This window comes from Syzygium oleosum, unplaced genomic scaffold, assembly GCF_021117445.2.
Source record: "Syzygium oleosum isolate NSW1041296 unplaced genomic scaffold, Sole_v2.1 Sole_v2.08, whole genome shotgun sequence".
In the NCBI taxonomy this organism is placed as follows: domain Eukaryota; kingdom Viridiplantae; phylum Streptophyta; class Magnoliopsida; order Myrtales; family Myrtaceae; genus Syzygium; species Syzygium oleosum.
The window spans coordinates 1,405,671-1,414,786 of record NW_026607492.1 but is presented as its reverse complement, the minus strand read 5'-3'; the positions used below and the strand labels follow the sequence as shown (position 1 = coordinate 1,414,786).

The 9,116-nt window shown below is 41.5% G+C and overlaps 2 protein-coding genes across 2 annotated transcripts; both read left to right on the top strand.

The window, feature by feature from the left end:
• The first annotated feature begins 2,530 nt into the window (after window positions 1-2,530).
• Window positions 2,531-5,923, top strand: LOC115672647 (uncharacterized protein At3g27210-like). Its single transcript, XM_030594516.2, has 3 exons — window positions 2,531-2,817; window positions 4,435-4,515; window positions 5,255-5,923. Exons 1-3 carry the CDS (start codon window positions 2,646-2,648, stop codon window positions 5,728-5,730), a joined length of 729 nt encoding a protein of 242 aa, XP_030450376.1. The 5' UTR covers window positions 2,531-2,645; the 3' UTR covers window positions 5,731-5,923.
• Window positions 5,924-6,565: 642 nt separating this feature from the next.
• LOC115672648 (basic blue protein) lies at window positions 6,566-8,668 on the top strand. The gene is made up of 2 exons (XM_030594517.2): window positions 6,566-6,895; window positions 8,033-8,668. Exons 1-2 carry the CDS (start codon window positions 6,712-6,714, stop codon window positions 8,383-8,385), a joined length of 537 nt encoding a protein of 178 aa, XP_030450377.1. The 5' UTR covers window positions 6,566-6,711; the 3' UTR covers window positions 8,386-8,668.
• Window positions 8,669-9,116: the final 448 nt, after the last annotated feature.

The following is a 9,116-nucleotide window of genomic DNA, read 5'->3' as shown; positions in this document are numbered from 1 at the left end:
ATCATTCTTTTGCGTGAAAACAATGCGACTTAGATTCTCGAAAAGAACTTAGATTTCACAAAATCGCATAGTTATTATGTAATCGAATTATTGGTGAAAAGAACTTAGTTACGCCCGTGAATGTGAATATATGTACACCCATGTGAAAAGAGAAAAACCTTTCGAAATTTTTAACTTTTTTTTTCACGTTGTTTGTAAGATAAATTAGATATACTATGGGAAAATACAAAAAAAATGGCCGAGTTTTCACCGATGACAATAGACGTATTTCTATTTTCTAAACTATAAGTTACAATCCTCAACTCGGCAATATTGTGCTCTTGTTTACAAGATTGACATTTCTTCTTCCAAATATGTCCCTACAATTTTTCTCACACCCACCCACATTCCAACCTAGCCAAGAAGGCACAAGATCAAAACGCTAGCTTAGCCGCCATAGCCCACCATCAAGGTCTCCGACCACTCTCCCGGCCTCCTCCTACACCACGGTGACTCCACCCGACCGTAAAATCGTTGTGGGCCCCATTACCCTCCACGATCCTCTCTCTCTTGCTAGAATTGTGCCGCCACGCCTCGAGGCCTCAATCCAAAGTCGTGACGGTTAATGGGGACATTGATTCGAGGTTGCGACCCTTGGGAGCAGGATGAATTTGTAGAGAGAGAGATATGAGTCGCATGGGAAGGGAGAGATTGAAACAAAATTTGAGCTCAGTTTGGAGAGAGAGAGAGAGAGAGTTACGACGCCAATGGGCGGCAACGGTTGAGAGCTTTGAGGCGGGAAAGGTGCTGGCCACAGTTGTGGGGAAAGGTGGCGGCAGACTTGGTTGAGAGCTTGGGCGTAAGGCCAGGGTATTTGAGACTTTTTAGACAATATCGGTATTTAGGTCATTTTAATTGGACCGAGGTAGCAAACTTGTAGTTTCGAAAAAAGGAGGCATGTTTTTGGTTTCCGGGTGAAAACTCGTTTATATTTTCGGTACTTTCCTATTTGAAACACGTGAAAGATAAAAGATAATTGTTTGTGTACACATTTATCAATCGATAGAGTATCTGTAAGTTAATTAAATGAGGTTCCGGATAGAAGTAATAATCATAACTTCCTAAAAGTTGGAGGTCTTCTTTACTATATATGTATGTATGTATTCATTATAGATATTTAATCTTTGGACAAAAATCTGCACATCTTTGGCAATATGATATAATTGGACAGGTGCCAATTGATTCATAACGCGCGTGCCAACTAATCACACCAATTTCTTTAACTACATACGCATCATCAACTCGACAAATATTCGTAGAAATCAATGGTTTTTCACTCCATCATCGCTTATGTCATTAGAAGAAACACAAATTCTAGGGATAAAACCCCCTAATTCGAGCCACCTTTTGAGACCCCCCCATCTTCATTAAATTTCATAACAATGTTTGAAAGTCTAGGCGTGGCCTTTGGTAGGTAGACAACAACCAAGGTCCGTGGCATTTGAGCGGAGGCACTATTGAATTGAATGTAGCCACCAACTAAGGATTTGGTACAGATATTGAGCATTAATCAAATGCCTAAAAATGCTTAGAGAACCATCAATTGACACATTCTAGAGGAAGAAATGGACAAATGAAGAGTCACATTGGAAAGAAAACAAAGTGAGAGATTCAATTGAAAACTAATGCCAAGGCCTTGAGTTGTAAATACCCATCAAGATATCTGTATTCATTGATGAGTCAAAGCTGTTAAAATACAAATATATTCACACATCAAGTGCAATTCCCCTCTTCAGATAAAGTTCGAATCAATAGACTTTTTTAACCATGCCCAATCAAGATTAAGGACAAACGTGGCAATGAAAAGAGCATAAAGTAGAAATATAAATATAAAAACAAAACAAACGAATTTGTGGACATGCCTTGTTTTTCTAAACTTGGGAGATTGATATCTTTCCATTTCTCCAGGGAAGGGATACCATTCCTTTCATGCCGAGAACTCATAAAAACAAGACTGGTTCATACCTCGCAATCTTTTCATTAAACCCGATACTTAGTTTAAGCTCGATTGATCGGGCTTGATCTCGATTTGCGGAGCACTTGAAGGGTTTATACTTGAATTGACTTATAAAAAACATGAAATGCATTGGCCCGCCACATAAAGTGTCCACTAAATCAAATTGGTTCTTCAAAAGTCGATCATATCTAAAATTCGGACCACTCGAATTCGATTAAGTTCCTTCAAATAATTAACATAAATTTAACAATTCGGAAGCTGAGTAGCTCAAACAGCTTCACTTATGTAGACTCTTTCGCGTTGCACGATGGATTTCCTATTATTCTTTTTGGGTCGGAACAGTTCACGTGAGAATGATGGCTAAGTTTTTATAGTGAATCGCACCTAAGATTGACTTACCAATGCATAAACCATAGCCACCGCTCTCTCAAAATCTCTGATTTTTTCCATTTTTTTTTTCACCTAACTTCTACTTTGGCACACAACAAATAACGCCAAAAAAAGAAAAGAAGAAAAAGCCACGTCATTGGCGCATTTCTCTCTCTCTCGCTAGTCTCTGCGCGTGAAAAGCTCTCTCTTTTTTGGGTTTGGGTACACTCCAAAACGCTGCCATGGTTTCTGTGCCGTCAGTTTAGAAAGTGGAGAGCGAATGGGTTCGTGCGTCTCAGCTCACAGCAAGTCCAGCTCCTCCGCCGCGGCGATCCCGCCTTCGCCCGTCAAGGAGAGGGCCGCCGCCGGCGAAGCTCCGGTCGGCATCGGCGGCCTGCTCAAGTCTCAGTGGTCGCCCGGTCCTCGGTCAACGGCGAGCTTCAGAGAGTACGGTGCGATCTCGACGTCCATCTCTTTAACCTTTGATGTACTTTTGGGAGGAGTTGGTTGATGGGATCAATGGCAACGGGGGAAATGAAGTGGGGCTTTTGCTTCCGGCTTTTCCATTCGGTCGTGTAAAGGAACGCCTTTTATTGCTTTTTCTTTGAATTGTTTTTTTTTTTGTATGATCTTCCGGTGTGTGTTTGAAGTAACGGTGTTTTCGACCCTTTATGGCTTTGATTATGAAATGATTGCTTGTTGTCGAAGCACGAACGAGGACAATCCATGAGCTTCGCTTTTTGGTATGATCATGACGAAATGGTTTCTTTTTGTGCTTTATTTTATTGCTGTAGTTCAATTTCTTAAGCAATCTGCTTTTGGTGAAGCTTTTAGTTCGCAGGTGTGTTGGCCCTTTTCCCCTCTTTTTAATGGGAATGTTTTTGAGTCCTTATTTCGCAATCTTTCCCGGGTCAAGGAGTTTTTCCGGGCATTTTGATGATTAATTTGTGTATTTATTATCGTTTATGATGATCTAGACTAGTTAATTTTTGTGATGATTGGAAAATTTTCTATTGAATCTGCACAGTTTGTTGCTGGCTGAGGCTTCAATGATTTCACATCATACCACCATCCTTGTTTGAGGGAGCAGTCACCCGTCAGAGAGAGAGGACCTATCTTGTATCTTTTGGCTGCTTGGTCTTCTCTGTATTAAGAAAGCTTAATTGTAAGCAATGTGTATATTTAAGCCGTATAAGTGGCGAGTGATAATGGGATTTCCCTGTATGGAGCAGTAATCTATATGATACTGAACTCGGGCGAGTTCGCAGATGAAAGAGTTATTCTGTTGCTCATAGGGAAGACTAGTTGTGGTGGAGGGACTTTTAGAGGGCATGTTTCGATCGGGGCTTCACTCAAATCTGCACTTTGTCCTGTGAGACCGAGAGGCAAAGAAGAATGTAGTTATATGACTAAATAGGACAGCTGGGGTAATTAACTTGATAAGGACAATTGATATTTTACTTCGTATCTACTGAAAATTTAGCAGGGAAATTTCTAACATTTCGGGTTGCAGTTGTTCTTGACTTTGTTTCAAGTTGCCTTCAGCTATATCAGATGAGAGGTCAATGATGGACCTTAAATTTGATTAAAGTAGGATGTTGATTGTTGATAGATCATTTGGAGTTTGGGCAGAATAGGCCGAACCTAGCCTTTTCCTATTAAGCACGTATCTTTAACATCAAACTATCTTCTTTAATTGTCATATCTGTTCCAAGTGTCTCCATTTCAAGGAGACTATTTTCTTTACTTGTTATACTTTTGCCCTTACTTCTGTTCAGCAAGTAGCGTGCCTAGGCCAGGTGGCACTCAACCATCCTCTCTTCTATTAGAGAGCGGTGATGATGTTTGCAGCACTAGTTTTTCTGCTTTATTGTCTTTATAATTAGCTGACTAAAGGAATAAACTATCATGTAATTACTGGTTTTGATCTTTGAGCTGAGTGAGTCAATGCGCTTTGCTTCTCTTGATGCTTAAATCTGAATGCGTGCTTTGTGTTTTTCCTAGGCGTGGTTTAATTTTCTTATATTGTCAATGCTTGAACTTGAACTATATATCTTTGTCAAATGCAGGCAGTAAAGAGGATGTTTTCTTCGATTCGAAGCCCTGGTTAGAGTCCGACTGTGAAGATGATTTTTTCAGTGTCAATGGTGGTAAGAAACATGTGTGGTGGTTCGTGGTTTGTTTAATGTTTCTTTAGTTGCCTGCTTCATTTATCAATTTAAGTTGCTCTTGGTTAAGGAGGACGCTTTTAAGCTACCGCCACTCCTTTGATTTCCCCTCTAAAAAATGGCAGGTTTTAGACAACAATCTTAGCACTCTCACCTAATTAGTATGCACCACTCACAAATTCCTCTCTCTCTCTCTCTCTCTCTCTCTCTCTCTCTCTCTCTCTGGGTAGGGGGCGATGAATTGGGTTTTCAGTCTTCTATTGAGCGAATTGATGGAAATCAATTGAAGTCTCTTCAAAAATGTACCTGAGACCATCTTGACATTAAGAACAGGGGCTGCAACTAGCACTGATCTCTAATCGATTGATAATTGTCCAGCCAAAGTGCAGTTGTCCAACTCCATACCTGATATAGCATCATGAACTTACCTGAAGTCTCTCATCATCTTTAAGAGTTTGCTTTTAATCATCATATGCCTTAAAGTTAACAACTGCATGACAAATTCTGTCATTGAGGTCGTGGCACTTATTTTAGCCATGCAGATTTTCCTGACTCTTATATTTGTTCAATCCTAAGGAAGAAAAATAACAAGAGAAAGAGCAAGATTTGGCTTTACTCACGAGATATGCTGTTTATTGTGTCATCATTTTCTTTCCTGGCTTATATCATTCTATAATACTTCTTTTTATTATTTGTGTGCTCATTCTTGTTTCTACTGCAGATTTCACTCCTTCTCGTGGGAGTACTCCTTCCCGTGGAAACACTCCTATCCACCCATCCTTATTCAGGGGAACACAATTGGTTAAGAATGCCCCTCAGGACAAAGCACCTGTCCTTGTTCCCGAGCCTTCCCCAACAAGTAAGAAAAAGAAACTCGCTGAACTTTTCCGAGATAGCCTCAGGGAGCAAGAAGATGTTGCCGATCACGATGCTTCGGCTCACAAAGCTATGGCAGAAGCAAAGGCTGAAGCCAAGCCAACTATACTCGATGTTCTTCCGATCTCTGATCAAGGAACGCCTTCCATCTCTAAGCCCACTTTCATGTGTAGCGGCGAAAGGACTCCTAATGGAGACCATGTGATGGAGGAGCAGAAACCAGTTAGAACCGTGACTTGTTGCCTCCCCAGATTGTCTTCATACGGCGGTTTTACTGAGAGGAATAAGAAGATGAGCTCTGCAATAACCGTGCATGATTAAAATGTTCATCAGTTTGAGCTTTATATGGCGGAAGTCGGGATCTCTTGTGCTGAGAGACTGTGTATAGTCTATAGAGGTCTTAAATCTTGTGTGCATGCTGCTATCTTATGCGAAAGCATGTATATTGCAAACTGAGGCAACTGACTCGAGTATTTGACTTATAGCAAATTTTCTTTTCACTTGTTCATGTCTACCTCGATCTGTTCCTGGATTATATTTCTGAAACTTCTGTGGTATTCTACATGTAATGAGCAAAAAAGTGCTCCTTCGATAGTCGATTATCAGGAACAGAGAAAATTGAATCAGGAAGTAACTTGTCTCTGACCTTGGTGAAGACCAAAAACTCCTCGGAAGTGAGATCCACTCGGATAGTAGCAGAAAAGCCATAGTCCTATTTATAGATTGTGGAATCTCCTTCACAAATTGCCACAAAATAAAAAGGAAAAAGAAAAGGCAAGCTTCGACGTAATGCAGAAGTGTGGGAGTGAGAACTACAGATGGATGAATCACAGTTGATAGCTTTGTTTCAAAGACAAGCTTTAGACCTTTGTAACCAACATATCCTTTGCTTTGCGGGAAATGCAAACACTGAACACCCTCAATTGCCATCTGAGTAAATTAAGCATGCCTTGATACGTTATCATTAGCCAGTGACCCCTTCTTTTCTTTTCAGTGATTACCACCACGTACGGATGTGATTAAAGTTCTTGAACATTAATTTCTTCACCAAACATCAAGTGACGAGGGGCTGTCTTAGAAAGCGAAGTATTTCTTGGAAGGCATACCATGCATAGTATCGTGACCCATTGATGTCGAAATCGAAATCCAACTCCGCTTGCAAGAAAAGTAATAGCAAATCCAATGATTGCGATCCGGATGGAAGCTTGTGAATGAAAAAATCTGTGCAAGATGTACATATAAAAGCGGACAGAGATTCCCAAGAGGTAAGAAGAAAGAAGAGAGTGTAAGATAAGGCAGTGAATGAAAATGGAGGGTGTTCGAAGAGCTGTGCTGGTACTGCTTGTGGGGTGTTGGGTATCCTTGGTGATCACTCGACAAGCTTTGGCTGCAAAACATGTGGTTGGAGGAAGCCAAGGCTGGGACGAATCCACCAACTTCGACTCCTGGACGTCTGCTCAGACATTCAAAGTCGGCGATCAGCTCGGTAATGTCTCCATTTTCTACTTCTTTTAGGCGCGGCCTCTTTGTCGCAAAAGCATCAACTTGCTTCGACAGATCAGGAAATGACGCTGAATCGCATTAGAAATTTCGAGAATTTGACTTAAAGATTGTGTTAGGCGACGCTCGCTTGCGCTATATTCTTTGCTGAACAGGACATGGGTAGCCATACATGGCCAGGGAATTGGCATTTTCATGGTGCCATGGCCTGTAAGCATTCAAATTTTGTCTGAACAATGGTTCTTCTCATTGCACGTAAAGCTTGGATCTTTTTCTGTTTTTTTGGTGGCAATGCAATTGGATGATGGCAGAAACACCATATCATTGCGAGATTGTAGCAATTAATCTGTTCGTCCAGATATGACATGAGATTGACATAATTTGGCATATATAAGTTTTCGGAGATTGCAATGTTTCATGTAGAAATCACTAGAAAAGCTCTCTGTATCCACCAACTTTGACTCCTGGACGTCTGCTCAGACATTCAAAGTTGGCGATCAGCTCGGTAATGTCCCCATTTTCTACTTCTTTTAGGCGCGGCCTCTTTGTCGCAAAAGCATCAACTTGCTTCGACAGATCAGGAAATGACGCTGAATCGCGTTAGAAATTTCGAGAATTTGACTTAAAGATCGTGTTAGGCGATGCTCGCTTGCGCTATATTCTTTGCTGAACAGGACATGGGTAGCCATACATGGCCAGGGAATTGGCATTTTCATGGTGCCATGGCCTGTAAGCATTCAAATTTTGTCTGAACAATGGTTCTTCTCATTGCACGTAAAGCTTGGATCTTTTTCTGTTTTTTTGGTGGCAATGCAATTGGATGATGGCAGAAATACCATATCATTGCGAGACTGTAGCAATTAATCTGTTCGTCCAACCGGATATGACATGAGATTGACATAATTTGGCATATATAAGTTTTCGGAGACTGCGATGTTTCACGTAGAAATCAAGAGAAAAGCTCTCTGTATCTGGGACTTTCCCTTTGGAAGTTTCTTCCCGTTAGGAAAAATTACAGAAAGTTCATATATATGATTTTTAGGTGTCTAGGTTCGAATTGTAAGAACAACCCATTTGCCAAAAATGGAAATTTCACCCAAGTACTGACTCCATCACTGAACAGTGTTCAAGTACACGCAAGGCCTGCACAGCGTGGTCGAGCTCGCTGGTGAAGCCGCCTTCAAGAACTGCGACATAGGCACGAGCATCAAGTCCCTTGGCACCGGCAACGACATCGTCAAGCTCGACAAGCCCGGCACCCGCTACTTCGCCTGCGGGACCCTCGGCCACTGCGGCCAGGGCATGAAACTCAAGGTCACCACCATCGCCGGCAGCGCCCCGTCCACTCCGGCGTCATCCTCTTCGTCTTCATCCTCTGCGGCTTCGGCGTCTGCTGCCAGTCCTGGTTTTCCAGGCTCGGCATCTCTCGTGTCCCCGATGGTCCTGGTGATCCTCTGTGTGTTCTGGGTCTTTTGAATGTGTTTTTTGGTGATGATAGTGGTAATGATACAGAGCATACTGGAAGAGGAACTGTTTGGTAGATGCGTAAATTGTTTTGATTGGATATCTATTTATGATGTTTGTTGTTGTAGAAGTTGGGAGCGAGAGGTTCTTGTAATTAGTGAAGCGAATTCAATTTGTCATTCGTTGCTACTTGATAGACGACTACATTGTATGACGTTCTGGGCCTTTAGAGTGTATGTTTCTGGAGAGAAACCATGAATTTGCCGTTTGTTTTAACTAAACTTTGTGTTTGAATCCCGCATCAGGCAATTCGATTCTTGATTATCACAACAATAGCGTCAGATCAGATTCATGGTTTCGAATTGATAACTGAAGAAAGTCGAGAAGGTGGAAATAATCCTTCATGAGCACACAGAAAAGCATCTGCTTCTACTGTTTAAGTCTCAACCGCTGTCTATTTCGGAGTTGGAAAGTTGGGTTCTGCATTTTTTATGGCGATTTCTTCTTTTTCTCGCGTCTTTGAAATATTGAGTATCCAAAAGGAAGGCAATTCGACTTGAGGACTCGCAGCCTAGGAAGCGTGCATGAACAGGTAACTAGGGAAGAAGGACCGGGTGCAGAGTCTAGTGGAAACTCTGATGGAAGCTGTGAGGTTTGTTTAGGTCTAGTTCTACTTGCATTCGGAAAGAAAGACACTTTATTAGACATTCATAAAGCAGAATCGGAGGATTGAGAAATCAGGT

What these genes read in the sequence shown, in the direction of transcription:
- LOC115672647 (XM_030594516.2), top strand. Translation starts at nt 2,646, where the DNA reads ATGGGTTCGTGCGTCTCAGCTCACAGCAAGTCCAGCTCCTCCGCCGCG. An exon ending in GGCGAGCTTCAGAGAGTACG is followed by an intron (nt 2,818 to 4,434) that starts GTGCGATCTCGA and finishes TGTCAAATGCAG; the next exon opens with GCAGTAAAGAGGATGTTTTC. An exon ending in TTTTTTCAGTGTCAATGGTG is followed by an intron (nt 4,516 to 5,254) that starts GTAAGAAACATG and finishes TTTCTACTGCAG; the next exon opens with ATTTCACTCCTTCTCGTGGG.
- LOC115672648 (XM_030594517.2), top strand. Translation starts at nt 6,712, where the DNA reads ATGAAAATGGAGGGTGTTCGAAGAGCTGTGCTGGTACTGCTTGTGGGG. An exon ending in CAAAGTCGGCGATCAGCTCG is followed by an intron (nt 6,896 to 8,032) that starts GTAATGTCTCCA and finishes ATCACTGAACAG; the next exon opens with TGTTCAAGTACACGCAAGGC.